The sequence below is a fragment of the Ptychodera flava genome, chromosome 5 (genome assembly GCF_041260155.1).
Source record: "Ptychodera flava strain L36383 chromosome 5, AS_Pfla_20210202, whole genome shotgun sequence".
NCBI classification, from domain to species: domain Eukaryota; kingdom Metazoa; phylum Hemichordata; class Enteropneusta; family Ptychoderidae; genus Ptychodera; species Ptychodera flava.
In genome coordinates, this window is record NC_091932.1 from 13,945,022 (window position 1) to 13,963,125 (window position 18,104).

General features: G+C 38.1%; 1 protein-coding gene across 1 annotated transcript in view; it reads right to left on the reverse strand.

Annotated features, from left to right (window-relative positions):
- Positions 1-11,393: 11,393 nt before the first annotated feature.
- LOC139132500 (probable methyltransferase-like protein 24) overlaps positions 11,394-18,104 on the reverse strand; it is a 36,510-nt gene continuing 29,799 nt past the window's right edge. The window contains exons 3-6 of the mRNA XM_070698823.1: positions 14,371-14,711; positions 13,992-14,063; positions 12,230-12,395; positions 11,394-11,918 (exon numbers count right to left, since the gene is read on the reverse strand). Coding sequence (XP_070554924.1) covers positions 11,616-11,918; positions 12,230-12,395; positions 13,992-14,063; positions 14,371-14,711 — 882 coding nt within the window. The 3' untranslated portion in view covers positions 11,394-11,615. The remainder of the gene's footprint in view (positions 11,919-12,229; positions 12,396-13,991; positions 14,064-14,370; positions 14,712-18,104) is intronic.

The following is an 18,104-nucleotide window of genomic DNA, read 5'->3' on the forward strand; positions in this document are numbered from 1 at the left end:
TTTTGCTCGCCTAACAAAACACTTCTTTCTGGGCGTGACACCAGGGAACTAAAATTAATTATGGTTATTGAGAATTTTCAGTTGCTGCTCAATTGTAATGGAATGGGGTTTTTAATTCTCACTGTCTTGGTTGGCCTTGAGAGTCCTATAAACGTCGTCTTGAACCCCATCGTTTTAAGCAGTGTTATTACCAATCTGGAAATTTATCTCCATTTTTATTGTAATGTCATAAGCACTGAGACGCAGTATTGTGCGCTATCAGGTATAAATGGTGGCACGAAAAGGTAAAACATGTATGTGTAATCAGGTTTAAATTGATGTTTACGAGTGTTGAATAACAATATCACGCATTCCAAAATAAAATTTCTTGTTTACATATGCACTTGTAACAACCTAATACTATTGAAGTATATTATTTCAATTTTCCAACTTCTATATATGCACAAGTATTCACAGTTTTGTAATAAACATCCACGTATAGTGGATAGACATGTTCAGTGAAATTCCAAAATCTACCTTCTTGTACACATGTGCACTTGTAACCACCCTATTCCAATATATACATTACATTAATCATCAGACGTCTACAATTGCACAGATATTGCTAGTTTTATATTCGAATAAATTATTCAAAGTTTTGTTATAGACTCCCTTACTCCCTTGTATAGTGAATCAACATTTTCGGTGAAGTTCCAAAATTAAGTTTATTGTACACATGTGCACTGTAGTCATCCTATGCTAATCAAGCAATTCATACAAATTGCCAAACATCTATAAATGCACTGATATTGCTAGTTTTGTATAGGAAATAATTGTTTATATTTTTCTCCTAGACTACCATGTATAGTGAATCATTTATCAAAGAAATCCAAAAATCAATTTTTTGTACATATATGCACTTTTACCTGCCACTGTCAGCAAAGTACATTTACACGAATTATCAAGCATATAGAAATGTACATACAACTTGTTTTTATGGGAAAATGTTAATAGTTTGCCCACTAGACTCCCATGTATTATGATTTGATATTTTTGGACGAAGGAGGGGGTATGTCGGCCTCATTTTGCCCTCTAATAGTTGCACGAAAATTGGTGACCCTCCTTAAAGGCATGCAACCCACATCTGGTGACGACGAAGAATTCTACGAGCACAGTCGCAAAATATAAGTCGATTATCCTTTCAAAGATTGCTGTTTGACATTCAGCATTGACTTTGTCTGTAGCTAATCAGAAATTAAAATAAGACTGCAAAAGGGAAAACGTTTTGTTCCTCATTGCTAACCTTTTATCTTTCACTTTTAAAAAATCTCTACAGTAAAAAATAACAGTGCGCTACGAATGACAGAAAATGTTGAGCAATACCTGCATCTCGCATTTACGTAACTAGACTGTCCCAGCTGTGGCATTTACTCCCGATTGCTGTGCTTCCACGCGAATACTTTTGCGTGTAATCTGATGTGGACGAAGCACCACACTCTGGTCTGAAGAACGCTAATTCTTTTAGATTAAATAGTCATGAAATTACCTTTTCATCGACGGCGTTTTATGTAATTTTTTACCATCACGAACTATCAGTATACCTTTGCGCCCATCCAGAGAATGACATCTTTATCAATTTATTCAATATGTGCAATGGAGTCGACATGGATGGATGCGTTTGCCCTAATTATACCACCATTGTTTTCTACGCATTTGCATTTAAAGTGTCTCCGGAAAAACAGTAACATTTATATAAATAAGACTATTACAGGTTATTTCCAAATATCGCCTGTCCATGTATCACCTGTTAATGTATCATCACGAGTGTCATTTTTGCCTCAGAAGCAGCACAAATGGTGATTTAATGTTGTACGACGCAAGGAACTGGCGATATTGGGTAATGACCAATATATCTTAAATGCATGCCCATAATTTCACAAACGATAGCAAAAACATAAACATTTTAGGCTTTATTTTATTCTGCAATGTGCATAAATATGAAAATATTTGTGACAACATGCTTTATTCGTAAACTATGCGCAGATAAAATACACTTGAAGATGACAAATCCTCCATGTCTCAATGAATACCATAAAAATGATGCCGAGACTCAAATACTACTCGTACGTGCAGAACTTTATGGTGACATATGTTATTACGACCGTAACCTCGAAAAAAATTTGCTTCGCTTTAAATCTCTCCTGATTTCGATCGTTCTTGATGGTTATACGGAGCGGAGAGAGGCGACCATTTTGTGGTTACACCTAGAGTTGCCATGTCAACAGGTGTTGCGCACGCGACTTCGCTGTCAAGCCAAGCGTTCACTACCTGTTCAGAGTTAGACCGTGCCGTGCAAAAGGTAGTATCGTTTGCTAGAGCTTGTCTAAAAACTAACAAGAATTTGAATGGAATAACCACGGGGAAACATTGCATCATTCAATGTCATTACCGTATTTAGTTACCTTAAATATCCTTGTTCCTCAAAGCTCTTCAATTTTTTTATGTCGGCAACATCGCATCGTAGACGGAGAGCGGTAGCCATTTTGTTTGTTTACGTTTGGTACTTTTGAATTGAAAATGTAGTTCGGAGACACTCCAAAACTGATGAAGTTTACATAGGCATATCCCGGTGTTTACTGTAAAATATCACGGCTGATGTTTTACGGTAAACGTCACCATGATGGAGCGATATTGGCATGAGTATATGATAAGGCTGTGATATTTTGGATTGCATGTTCAGTGGCGCAGGAAACGGGGGTGGGAACAGGAGGTTAATGTGCGAAACCAACTCGAAATCACTACTGGTGGAGCAGGAAAGTACCTTTAAAAGTCACTGGCCCGAAAGGAACAGACTCGCTGAAATCTATTCGACTCGCTGAAAAAGTTTAGGGCCTTGTGATCAAATTTCTGAATTGTTACCACAACTGAAAGACAAACAAATCTTATTTTTAATGTCGAAAAAATATATGAGACCCATTACCGCCTTCAGCCCAATTGAAAGAGTTAACTTATTCAAGTTGCAACACAGTCACTCCAAAATACGTTTTTACAAGGTTGCAAGAGGTAGCGCTTCTTGGCCTTATTAAAAATTGGTACGGCCACAAACGAATAACATTATACCTACCATATAAAAATCATAAAGGCCCCGTAGGGGCAACACTTTCTGTTACACCCGTGGCCACTTTAGTGTTGAGCAAGGCTACTTGATACAGACAGAAATTCTGCTTGTATAAAGACAAAACAGGCCCTGCCAAGGGTTGTAAATGAGAGCTAACGGTTGGCACCAAGTGTTAAAAATTAGGACACAAGATACCACTCGATAATTAGTTTATTGTGGCAACACACTTTTATGACCTCACTGCTATAGCATAAAGTAAAATTGTATGTCCCATGCACAGTTCGTATTCTCTCCTAATTTAGAGATATATTGTGCGCACTCGCAGTATCGTTTGACCCGTTGACCCTTTTTTGCGCATGCGTACAGCAGCAAGTTGATCGTACCTAAATGTCAGAGGTCAGAGCTAACTACGATCGCCCAAAGTTTTCTGCCTGACTGTCTACACCGTGTGTACTCCTTCAGAAGCTTCTACTGTATACGGGAAACTTGACGAATCAGGTCCACAGTTACAATAGATCAGCAACCAACGGTAAATATACCTCTTTACAGCGATCCCATGATAAATTTGTGGAACAAGCGCTTCATTTTAAACTTTGCAATGAACACTGCAATGCCTAGCTCTGCGTGGCAGGGCTGTGTGTTACCAGCGTTGAGGCCATATAACGCCGGTAACACAAAACCCTGCCACTCATGCATGCATGCATGGTAGCTGCAGTACAGTAGCTCGAGGTTTTGCCTGGGTAATTGGGTGTGGAATCTGGCCTTCTTCTCCCTACCGGTTGACCTTCTAATACTATTTTGCACCTACCCGCTCAACGATGTCTCGCTATTAATCCAAACTACTGCCGTTCACCAGGTTTTTGTGTGCCAATCATGGGTTACTCACTGAATGGGACGCCATGTTTGAAAGGGAGACGTCACATTCTCGCACATCCACGTTCCTACTATTAGCATAACAATGCACACATTTACGTTGTACGTGAATATTGCGCTGGTTCTTTCAGTTTTTCTAACTACTGACCTGCTAAACTTCGAAATAATTGAGGTGTAAAATGAAGACGATTGACATAATATGATTTTTTTTATGAAAAAAATTACAGAGAAATGTTATGATGTGTAAATACGTATTTGAATGTTATTAAAGTGATTGTAAATGATTACTCTATCAAGTTATCAAAGCTACAATACAAACGTCAGCATCGACGAAACAGCCAAAGCAGGCGGAAAACGGAAAGCAAACAAGGTTTTTTTAAAAGTGAGAGAAGTTGCCAAGATCAAGGTAAGCTACCTTTCAAAGGCAAGAAAAAATAAAGCCTCTGTTGTTTCATAAGTGGTGTTGTGGTGTGATATTTCTTATCGATGTTAGGAGGCAAGAACGCAACCCTCCATTAAACTTTGTACGCGATCAAGAAATCGAAATTGTCTCTAAGTGTACCCACTTTGGTTCAATAATTTATAAACACTGATGCTATCTTGAAGAAAAGGCGACAGCCATTGTATTTTTAAGGAAACTGCTTTCCTTCAGGTTTGATAGATAATTTTAAGCTGATATTTGGTTTTATAAATAAATACCAAAAAGAGCTTATATGATGAGTCGGTGGCGTCTGTATGTCTGTATGTATGTATGTGGGTATGTATGTGCGGATGTATGTCCGTCACACACAAAGGCTCCCATGCCGCCAAAGCTACCGTCACAGTATTTGGTGTACAGGTAGATGTAGGGGTTGAGATGTGAATTTGCTCAAATGAACACGTCAGTGTCAAAAAATATGCAAATGAAGTAAGAAAAAGGTAAATCCTGCAAATGTGCAGGAGTGGTGGCAGTAACTGAATCAGCCCACACATCTGAATAAGAGGATTTTGACCTTTAACCTATTTGTATGCAGGGTACCTATTATGTTTGGGAGTGGTAGCAGTAACTGAAACAGCTAATTGGTCATTTCCTGTCATTGCTTATGAACTGTGACATATGAACAGACCTGCTGAAAGATTCTCTGCTATGCACGTTGCTAAAGTTGACCTTCAGTACCTAAAGTTTCAGACCTTATTTACTTTTTTTATCATTCTTGTTATTCTGGTTTAAATATTTCTTGTTGTTTTTCTGGTTGTACTGTGCAGAAATTGTCATAACATCAACGTATAATTTTCCTGCATTGAACAGATAGAAATAACACTTATTGTTGATCTTTGGTATGTACCAATTCTGATCAAATTTGAGCGACACCGTATAATTGCGGTATTTTTATGAAACTTACAGTGAAAGCGTTGTTTCATTCTCGCTCATCTGTTGACTTCATCTGACAATCAATTAGTAAACTGTTTCCTGTGTCACCGTTCTGTATCTATCTACATTTTGTATATTTAATATTTTGATGTATTGTGTTTTAACCACACTTTTTAATTGCCCATGTTTAGGATGAATAAAGCTGTAATGAGTTGAATTGACTGAATAAAACCCAAACCGACGGCCTTTTTCGAAGGCCACCACATCATCCATTAAGCGAACTACGGTTGAACAAAACCATTGTCCATCACCGCACACACGGCGACATAAAGAACAACACAAAAAGAAAATTTCAAGAAACGAAAAAAAGTTTCTCAAACGAAGAAATCAAATAAACTAAGCAACGTATAAAACGACAAGGAACGCGTAAAAGCTAATGGAAGATTAAACAAAAACAAGAAAAAACAATAAACCCCTTTAGTATAGGAAGAGGCATAGCAATTATAATTACGAAAGATTACATTCTAAGAAAATAATAGACCGCTGAAAATTCAAACTATTACTGTAAAGCAATGCAGCGCGACATTAAATACACGATGGGTATGGAGACAAAATTATAGACGTAACTTACAGTTTTCCAAATCCCGTAACGGAAATAATACGTCCATGCGCTTGTATAAAAATAATGGAATGAACAATCTTTATCGGACACCCTATTATCAAAAAGTTACTGGTTGTTCCAGTCAAACAAATAAACTCCTAGGATTTGCGGACTATTTTTTTTAATCCAACGGCGTATACAGTATAAACAATTCAATGGATGGAACATCGGCTCACCAGCCTCAACAAAAATAGCTGACAGAACATTCCATGAAATGATGAATATAATGTTAAATCTCCACTCCGGTTAAATATTCCGATGGAAACGTTTCAGACTCGACATTTCCATGGTTTACTCTGGAATGGACCTTGTACCTTCCTTCAAATTCACATTTATACGTTCTATCGACAAAATCTCGTACCCTGACTCAGTGGTCAGAGATACAACCGAGACAGAAGGCCGACATTAATTTTCGCTTTTTTAATTGAATTTTGCCTCAGTGTATTTCATTTGTTTAACTTCGTTTTATTGATACGCGTACACGCAGTTTTATTTCCCGAAAATGAAGTCAATCTCGCGTAACTTTCCTTGGCACAAAATAAATGCTTGTCCGCATTTTCCGCAAAATCGACGAAAATAAAATCTACAGTGTTACAATGGATACTACGAAAAGTTACACGAATTTATAGCCGAGACTACAAACTGCAACAGCAGCCACGCGAGCAAGCATCAATAAAAATTGTAATAATTTCAGGCAGCAGGGTCCGATATCGCGTGTGCAGCTATAGTTAGTAAACATTAAGTTGCATTTATTTCCTTTCTGTTATGTACATAAAAGCAACTATGTAAGAGACGCACTACCAATCCGTCCAGTCTTTTATTTCGCTTTATTTTTACTTTAATTTTGTTTAATTGTATTTTATTCGTTTAGCTTCGTTTTACTTATACACGTACGAAGATTTTTAATTCCCGAACATGAAGTCAATCTGGCGTAACTTTTTTACGTAGCCCAGTAAATATCCGATATCCACTGGCGTTTTGTTGACATCGCTACAATTATGTAAGTAGTAGGAACGTGGATGTGCGAGAATGTGACGTCATCCCTTTCAAACATGGCGTCCAATTTAGTGAGTAACCCGACTCCCGAGATCGGCACACAAAAACCTGCCAAACGGCAGTAGTTTGGATAAATTGCGGGACATCCTTGAGCGGGTAGGTGCAAAATAGTATATTATTTTAGAAGGTAAACCGGTTGGAGAAGAAGGACAGATTCACCGAATAACGTTCCTATTGTTGTCGTGCCGATTTGCGTCGTGGGACCACAGTGGACCACAGTGGAAATAAGTTTTTAACTTATATGTGTTATCCAAGCACTTTAGTCTTTGTTATTTTGCTTGTTTGTATTGTATGGTTATATTTTTAAGTGCTAAATAAATCTAAATCTAAATCTACTCTAAATCTAGGCGCGCCGAACCGTCTGCCGTTCGGCACCTGCCCACTTTCACGACGGTTGGATCTGTAGCTCTGGTTTTGCCGTCCGACCCAAATACCAAGGCAAAACCTCGAGTTACTGTACTGCAGCTAGCATGCATGGCAGTTGTATTTCTTTTGGTCTTAAACTTTGTCATTAAACATATACCTTTTGTACCGTGAACTGTTTGTCCCTCCATGTCGTTGTTGATCATTTCGAATATATTGCCATGGGGCTGTGTATGGCTTATAAATATGATGATGCATGGAGGTAGAAACGTCTTCCGCCATCGCCATAGTGAACGTACGTTGATGCTCACATAGACGACTGCAGAGGTACGTCCAAGATGTTCCTAAATTGCCGTCATCGTCAAAAACCTAAGCTTCCGTAATGACCCTCGGGGGCCTATGTCTTCAGTAAGTGACGTCGGTTTCTAAAACTATATATCATTTCCCTTCCCCTCAGTCTTTTGCTACACAACAAAGACGCCAAATGAGTCTCGCCATAAAGAGGTTGGGAGTATCTCTATAAAGTGCTAAAAAAACAAGAAAGAGAAACATTTACTGCAAGAGTATTTATTTGAAAATGTTAATACATATTGTTGTACATGTTCATGGTGTTGTGAAATACAATAAAAATACTGCAATATGACTTAGTAGTGTTTTTTAATTCAGATCCTCAGTCATGAAAATCAATACAGAATTACTGGAATAACAATACTGACTAAATTCAAGGTATCTCTTTTAGAAATATCCAAACTGCAGACCTTCAAGATGCATCACCAAATTGAGTAATCACAGGACCAGGTTACTTCCTCATGTGACCCAAAACATGTATCATCTAAAAAAGAAATTTTTTTTATAAATGCTTGGCAACCCCTAACCTCAAAAGTCTTTTTCTCTCTAGAACACATTTGTTATTGTACTCTACAATATTTGATACATGCAACATTTATTTTAAAATGGGATCAAAATCCTTAATATTTTCATGACCTAATTGACAACAGATGTTGCACAACCTCACCCAGTGGCTGTACTCAGGGGAACTACATCGGAAGTTGCATGTAATTTGTAAAGGAAAAGAGAAACCCTAGTCATTCACAAACAACACTGTATAGTTGAATCACTGGAACTCTCTCTTGAATCCACAGACAATACAAGAATTAATCATACCACACTTGACTTGGCCTGGGCAACTACAATGTCATAATACGACTTATAGTTAGCATCGTCTTTATTCCCCTCTTATCACTGAACATCGAACCCAGTTTAAGTTTGAACCCATCTAAAGTGCGGTACGTACCCACTGACTGTTGATTTAATTCGTATACTGCCACTTGACGTAGCCGGCCCTGCGTACGACGCTGTGTGTTCCTGGCGTTACACGGATGGGAGGCCGTATAACGCCGGGAACACACACCATCGTACGCAGGGCTACCACTTGACGCAGCTGAACACTGTGATGAAACTGTGGAAAATTAAAGGCTGTTTTTTTTCACTATAAGAATTCCTTCGCGGGCTGTTCTAAAAGTCGCCATGCATAAGATCGTTATATTCTTGGTACGTATACAAAGCTAAAACGTCGGAATTTCCCAAAATAGAAGTAGGCCGTCATGCATGTAAGAAATTGTCGAGTGTCCCCCGATGTCCCCATGGCGCAACGGCCATAAAATGCTGGCCTTTGTGTCCACCAATTGTTCATCGAGAGTGTTGTTCACGTTGGATGCAAAAAATCGGCCAAAAAGACACTGCACGATGGATTTGAATATAGCTGAATGAAATCATGTATATTCTGACAGAAACAGTATGGCGGAAACCGTGAGAGGACCGCTGAAAGTATTGCGTAAAATCTACCGGAATTTCGAACTTTGCACCCTCGCTGGTAGCCATGACGTTGACTGAAAGTCCAAGCTATTTCTGCTTCCAAGCTTTACCCGAAAATGACTCGCCATCGCCTTTATACAAGAGCCTAAAGCACCCGGTGTGGGACGCGTGGCCTGAGAAAAATCCATTTTCGTATGCAAATATGAATATGCGCATACGCAGTGCTCCACAATACATATCTAAATTAGGAGAGAACACGAACTGATGCAGACAGAGTGTCTCGGTAAATTGAAATAAACAAGACATGTACATGAACCAGTGCATGGTAATGTTACATTGTATCTCAATGTTGAACACAGGGTGCCAATCGTAAACTCTCATTTATAACCAGACAGAGCTAGTTTTGCCTTTGTACAAGCAGAAATTCTGTCTGTATCAAGTAGCCTTGATCAACACTAAAGTGGCTATGCGTGTATTTATTACCGTACCACTTCGTAAACACATCGCCAGTTTCTTAGAGGGTAGCTAAAATGAATTCTTTCTTCGGAATATTTAGGACAGAAGCAAATCCATTGAATTGCACATCTTGAAGCTTAACAATATGAATTACAACTGAATGATGCTGGTCAACATTGCTACTGCTACAAGCAACAAAATAGTCTGAGACATACAAAAAGTTAATATTATTGTTAAATTTATTAAATCAGCCTGTAGGCTGTTTTGCACAAGAGCTCTTATTCATATCTGTATTTAGCTCAGGTTTAGCATGTGCTGGATACGCCGTTCACCACTGAAAATCAGATTAGCTGATTTGTTACCAAACACGTTCCGACTAATAACCGCAATGTAATAACCAACCTTCTAACAATTCCTGCGACAAAAGAGATAAAATCTTCAAAGAATATTTTAAAAAGGGATCAAATCAGTTATTTGGACGACCTCCTGAGACAACTCATTGCCTCACTTTTAGGGAATGAAAGTCACAAACAAATGACGAAACATGTGATACTTGTACTTGTCTTCGCTTTTGTACAGACCCAACTCTCTTCCAAATATTGTATTTAATGCAAAACTGATTGTGTGCAATGATGTACCCCGTCCCGGCCCATAATGGACGAAAGCCAACTTTGCACGACATTATGTATGAAGCAAAGCCGAGTACATTATGTCCTGCAAGGATTGTTTGAGTAAATTATTAGCTGGGAGAGGGTTTATTGTTGCTATTATTTTATAGTTTTGGCGATGCAATTGAATTTGTAGACGTCGAAAACGTCTGGCCCACAACGCTGGATAATCGGAACACGATTGGAACTATTTTGGGAAAATTGGATGAGAGTAATTATTAGGAAAATGTAACGAAATCGAAATTTTTACAGCCGAAATTTTACAAAATGATAGAATAGTGTAAAATTTGAAATATTGTTCTCATCTAAAAAAACAACGAAAACACAATGATTATTGCATACCTCTTTCATCGGATTCATTTTTATGAAAACATGTTGATTTTTGTGTAAATGTACCGAAGAAACGAGGCAAAATGCTTAAAATTTCTCTAATTGACGACTTTTGAGTCAGGGCACTTTTGAAATGCCCCTGACTTTTTCGTGAATTTAAGGCTTCATAAACATTAAATTGAGTCAGGGCACATTTTAAATGACCCTGACTGACTTAACTGTAAAGCAATCAAAAGACTTCACTTTGGTCGAGGCAAAGTGACAAACTGAGATTAGTACTAGTATTTCAGTAATGAAGAAACCATAGACTAGCTCGCACATTTTCATTCAAATATAAATATTGTTCCTATGTTTTGAACAATATTGCATTAGATACTATCATGCGCTGATTCTTACCCATAACATTTCAACAGCATCATAAATTTTGAATAAAATTTTAAAGATGATAAGCAAATATGGGGTAATATTAGACAAATTTCTAAAATTCTTGAGAAATTGCGCCTATCCAATTATCCCAAATTAGTTCCAATCGTGTTTCGGATACTTTATGAGTGGTAGTCTTAGGGTATGAAGCCACAAAATTCACTTGTATTGACAGAACTATAATTTCATGTTGTTTAATTGAAAATGAAGGGAACATTAACACGGTAATGTATTTTAGAGTGCAGGTGTTTCAACGATGCATTTGATCTGAACTTTGTAGTGAAGGAGAAATGTCTATGATTTGTTTATAGAGATCAACCAAAAATTGGCTTCGGTTGATTTATTTACGATTTCTTTTCATAAAATCAAGCTTAAAAAGTATTGCAATTGCATGCACAAAGCCTTCTCACGACCATATATAAAACAAGATTTGTTTTTGTACTAGGATTGTTATGACGTTTCTTCCATAATTTCCATGCGACACTATCTTATATAAACGAAATACTAATCTTGATAATGTTGCTATTTTTTGTTCAGAAACTTTGTGTTGACCAGTGCAAGTTCAAGTAGCTGGTGGTGGATACCAGCGCTCGGTCCATAGTCTTGCAACGGTGAGTATTTATTTTCATTTACAAACCACAATTTAAACCCAAACTCTTGCTTAAGTGTCTTGAACATTTCATTAATCCGTAAGTATGCCTTCCCGGGGGGATGGACTTCTAAATCCAGTTGTTTGATATTGCCGAGTACACCATTCTTCAGTAATTGGGGTAAAACCTTCAGTTCGTCACTCTCGATATCCATTTTTAAAACGTCAATGTTTTTCTGTAAGTATATAACGGGGAAATTGTTCTTAAATTATTGCATTTTCCAATGTGGTAGTAGAATTACTTAATTTTCTAACCCCGTTAATAACTCTGATTGTTAAAAGCATTGTTTCTGAGGCTGTCTGAAGTTCAGTTTAGGGACGTATACGTTGCTTTGATTGACCTTTTGCGAGTTTCATAGCGTGTAGGCATGAGGGCGTCCTTCATTGAACTGGAGCTGCACGAATAGGTAATAGGGAACCCATGACTTCACAAATTTGCTCAGCGACGACAGTTCTTTTAACAAAAAATCGTTGCAGAATTTCTCACCTCTTCATGATGTAACATCTTCTTGATCGATGACAATGTTCTACATTTTACCGTCTTGTTCCCTTCTCTACGAAACTTTGGGGCCACGTGATCATCATCCTTGTCGAGAAGTCCAATGTCATAAAACCAGATGCGTGCTGAACGCTTATGCTTTTGAAGTCCATTACTGGCGAACATAAGAATAAGATAATTCTTCGACAGAGATCGTTTTGCTTACGAAGTCACTATATATTGCACAGTCCGATTTGATTGCGCTAAGTCAAGGCAGTATGACTCTACTAGCAGAAAGGTTCAGACTTTTTGCTCACAGTTTCCTCAAAGAATATTGAACCTTGCTCTTTCATAACCAAGAATAAAGGAGGGTTCACCAAGCAAGGTTACCAGTTACCAACAAATTTACGGATTTTTCAAAATAGAAAAAGCTGATATACCTACAGGGCCACAATAACTGCGAATCTTAGGCATTATTTTCATGATTATATTTTTAAACAAAAGTTGGTTCATGTAAATGTGCTAACTGAAGACAGTGTATATACGTATCACTGCTCACTAAGCCGGATTATGCCTACACGTTTAAACAGTATAAATAGTAAACGCGCGCTGCACTCATAAAATGGCGTTCCATAGAGAATTACAAAAAATGCAGTATTTCCTGCACATACATATAGTGATCATACGAGAAAGAAGCATGATGTCATGAACTTGAATGCACAACACACGTTGGCCAACATTTTAATAATAATAATAATAATCATTTATTCTTTTAAAGCGTAAAACATAGAAATACACCATCGCTATACGCTGTACAGTTAAAATCTGAATAAATAGTTACACAACACAATAAAATACATACAATGCATTGGTTCACTAGTCTAAAAATATACACAAAGGTAAAACAATTTAAAATTTTAAAAAACATTTTGTCAATAAAAGGTCTAAAAAGTTGTTTTAAAAAGGTAAGTTTTGACCTGCGATTTAAAATTATTAAAAATATTGGTTCATCGAATGGCCTCTGGTAGCTTATTCCACAGCTTAGGAGCACACACTGAGAAAGCTCTATCGCCATAACTCTTATTCGTCTTAATTTTCGGCTGAACTACTGATACACTGGAATTGCTCCTCATGTTGTTGTACAATCTTTATTTTCTCTGTTACATGATTAGTTTTTGATAATGGCGGGAAATCTAAAATGATGTTGTTAAAACGTTTGAATTTACATGCCGCTTTCGACACTATTATACACTTGGAAAACTGAGGATATTTTGAGACCTTATATACTCATTTGCAGCTCTGTGGCTTTAACCTTTCATTATCGATTTTCACAATTCGATAAGACAATAAACACTTCATTCACTTCAAACATCAACCGAGCCAACTATGTATGTATGTATGTATGTATGTATGTATGTATGTATGTATGTATGTATGTATGTATGTATGTATGTATGTATGTATGTATGTATGTATGTATGTATGTATGTATGTATGTATGTATGCGTGCGTATGGATGGGTGGGTGGATGGATGGATGGATTATTTAGGTAGGTAGGAAGGAAGGTGGGAGGTAGGTATGTAGGCAAGTACATACGTACGAATCTGTGTGTATGTATGTACTTAAGCATGACGTACGTGCTCACGTTGTCAACGTATGTTCGAAGGCATAATGTTTGATTGTATGCAAAATAAAAATGATGCAAGCGTAATCCTTTGTGTTGACTTGTTACAAAACTTATATTGCCTATTTACAGTAAATACATACTTACAAAGGGTCAAAGCTGTACACATCACATCCATACTCAGCCATGTCATCATCAAAAGACCAGTCGCCGGCAATGCTTAAAGTTAAAAGTATAAATAAGCCAGTAAAGTGTAAGTCCCAGCATTGATTCGGACTACATTAATACATGCAAGAGATTTCATACGTTGATTTTTCAACAATGGGGCTTCGTGATGATAACGTATGCCATGGTTTCACTTGACACTTATTGTATCAACACGATAAAATAACTTCGACTCTTCAGAGCGTTACGAGTGAATTTATGAAATATTGTTTCCACTGCAATATTACACAGTCTATCATTGTTACTTTATGTTTAAAACTTTGGAAGCCATTCATATTTGTAAAATATACGAATGACTTACCCGAAAGAATACACGATGCATGCATTGGGTTTGACCCCGACATCAAGACAGATATTCCAACCACCGTCAAATGGTAAAGGATTGCCCATCCGTCGACCTTCCATACATTGATACGTTATATTTGTCATGGAGTTGAAGTAAAGAGCAGATATTTCTTCAGGAGTCATTGTTCTGTTGCTCTTCCCATTTGCCTCGTTATCGTCTTTTCCTTTTCCTTTCCCGTGTACTTTCTTGTGGTTAGACTTCATTTGATCCGACTCATGTTTGTCATTGTTGTTGGAGTTAGTAATCTCTTGCTCTAGCATTCGATGAGACAGTTTGTATTCTTGCCTTTTGCGTTCCTAGTACATGAGAGCGAGAGAGAGAGAGAGAGAGAGAGAGAGAGAGAGAGAGAGAGAGTCGGTCATACATATTAGACACTTGTTCATTCAAATTTATACAGCCAGACTTCTGAAAGGCAGTCAGAGAGATAGAGTGACAGTAGAGAGAGGGATAGAAAGACATAGAAAGATGGTATCGGAAAAACAGGCAGACAGATAAGTCGAGGGCGAAAAATGGAGACAGACAGAGAAATACTATAGACACAAACAGATAGCCCCATATATTGACGGACACACCGAAAGATGAAAATAACATAGAACTAGACAGTCCCAGACAGACACGCAGGTTGATAGACCGAGATGTGCGGCATGTGTACTTGACAATAATCGAATATCTCATACACCGATATTGTACCATCCTAGAAACGTTAACTGTAAAGTTTGAATATGCGTGTCAAATGGCCCCCAAGAGAGAGCGCAATACATACTGCATACATTGTGCTGACACTGAACTCTCAGGTTTCAATGCACAAAGCAAGGAAACACAGGACAAGAAAGAAGAGAACAAGGAAAAAAGGCTCGTCAACAAAACAAGGTTTATAATAGCAGTTTTCTTTATTTATTCTCATATTTTAATTGCCATTCATGTGCCCCTGTGATCCAGATTTGTCGCTGTACTTGAGAAGCTGTTTTCGTGAATTTAGAAGCCATTTTGCAGAATATGTTGCCATTGATTTATGTATGCTGGAGAACTCTGAACAGTGAGTACTGTTGCAGTTACTGTTCAAGACAAATAAACAACATGCTGTATGGATGTTATAACCAATGTGTGAGTACCTGACCAGCGTCAAACCGAGGGTAAATAGTCTGTGTTTAAAATCTGTGTATTATGAGTTACCTGACAGCAGAGTGATTCAGTCACTCATTAGCTGCAAACTTGTCGCTCTACGATGAGGTGGTCGGTGATTTTTGGTTTTTGCTACAAGGCCCTGCAGATTGCATCGTCCGCTTGCACGGGTCCGTTACTTACTACCCCGTGCGGGATGCATCTACTACATCGTTTGAGTGAAGTGGGTTGCAACTTCGAAATTCGCGAGTCACAGATGTTACAAACACAGACGGCACTAAGTGGGCGCCGGCAAAATGCCGAATGTGCAACTGCGAAAATAGGTCCAAGCACAGTTACTTATTTGCTGAAAAATTCATACCTGATACTTCAGGCCAAAAAAAAATCGTGCTGTTCCGGATAACATGGTTTTCAAAATTAGGGTAGGTAGGTCGGCAGGATTGTTTCCAAAATACTTTTAGTTTTAAATATACATTTTTCAGGGGTTCAGGGCGGTCAAACACTGGCCACAGCATTTCCAGAAAAATGTATCATACATATAAAAGGAAAACAAACATAAAAGAAATCCTTGTTCAAGCAAAAATCAAATGCTAAGTAACAAACGCGTATTTTTAAGGGTTTTATAGTTTCTTTTTTTTTATTCCGTGTTTACGTAGCTCTAAAAAGTTAAGGGTCGGCAGGTAAAAAATAGGGTAGGTCGGGTTGTCAGAACAGCACAATTTTTTGCTCGGCCTCATCTGTTCATATCGTGTGATTTTCGACCTAGTTCGAAAGACTCGTCACCAAAATATAGGGTGAACAACATTCCAGTCACCCGCATGGATAAGCTGCGCCCAACGTTCAGTGTGAGGTGACTGGAAAATTGCTTACCGTGATGCTTATCATGGTTTTGGCGAGGTATATAATAGCAATTTGGGAGTTTCACATGCATATACAAAGCCGCGTTTGGCGCAGAGCAGTCAGTAAGTAACTTTTGGTGCAAGAGGTCGATGAGCTCATCGTCTTCGAGACTCTTTCCGATGTACGTTGCTGACAAGGAAACGCGATGTATTTGGGCAACTTGTTCCTGCATAATGTTAGCAAGTAGGGATAGCACTATGCACTATGAGACTGCATTGTTTCCATGTTTGGATTGGTACGGTAACGCGAAGTGTTTGTTAGTACAAAGATCTGGCACTTCCAGTCGTACTTGTTACAAAGACGTCGTTGCCATTTGAAATTCAGCTTACTACTTTCTTTTGACTGTCAGTCAACTCTTACATTTAACAGATAAGACGCTTATGATGTGTTCTCCGAGGTCACTCATGAACCTCGTGTGTCCATAAGAGCTGAAGTACATGTTCTGAGCGATTACATGATAGGCTATTCACCGGTCACATAAAACCGCGTGGTGGCGTTAACGTTTTTAATCAAACGATCTAACGACTCGTTCGGCCAAGGTCTGATTTCGGAGAGTATCAAGCTATCCGGACAAGAGACCTTGGCTAGCGAAGATTTGTAGACTGCAGCGCAGCGCACCCATTCGAATTGTAACGCCTTCCTTTTCGCTTCCTTTTCCCTTTCCAGGATTTCATACTTTTAAACTTGTAGTAATTAACTTGACCTATAGTAACCTCACAGTGATCTCCAAGACTACACTGAGTTTATATGCTTATTCACTTGACGATTGTAGTTTCCTATTACTCACTAAGACTGTTTACGTTCACAACCTTAAAGTAACCGTCATTGTCTTGTGTTGAGTGGTGTACTGTTTTAACAGATGCTAAACTCATGAGAAATGACCGGAGGTTGACGTTGACTCAAACTTCGGGTTGAAAGAACACTTCATCCTGTTTTGACAATATTTCCTGTCCTTTAATATTTTCCGACATGATCTGTATTTAATTAAATTTGTAGATTAAGTCATTCATTATAATATGTAGATTTGGAAACTATTTAAGTTGTACACTTTCTAGAAGTAGATATGAACGGACAACGGGGCTGAGAACGAAGCTGGGCTTAGAGAACGTAGCTGAGAGCGGAGCTGTGCTGTTTAGTAAGGGAGCCTTCAGTAATTACAGGGGGGTGGGCCGGGGAATTTCGGGAACACCTGTACCGTAAAATGTGACCCTCCCCCAATCCTCCCGTCTAAAATGTGACCCTCCCCCTTGTCCGACATTCTAAAACTTGACCCTCCCCCCCCCCCAACCACTGCGGTATTCTCCCGGGAATAACTAAAACAGTATCAGCTAATTTACATAACAATTGGTTCAATTGTTATGTTAGGGACAAATTACAGAGGGGAGGGCTGGTGTTTTTTGGAGGGACAGTCGCAATTTATCACGCAAGAATTTTTGAAGAGATATGGTATTTCATACATTTTAGGGAGGGTCAGCATATTTTGTGCAACTATAAGAAGGCAAGATGTAGCTGATTTAGTGCTTCATCCAAAAATATCAAATCATAATACATGGAGTCTATCAGGCAAATTATTGACAATTTACCTCCACAAAACATGCTATATCTGTATTTTATATATGTTTGATAATGTATTTAAATGTACTTTGCTTGAATAGGGAAGTAAAATG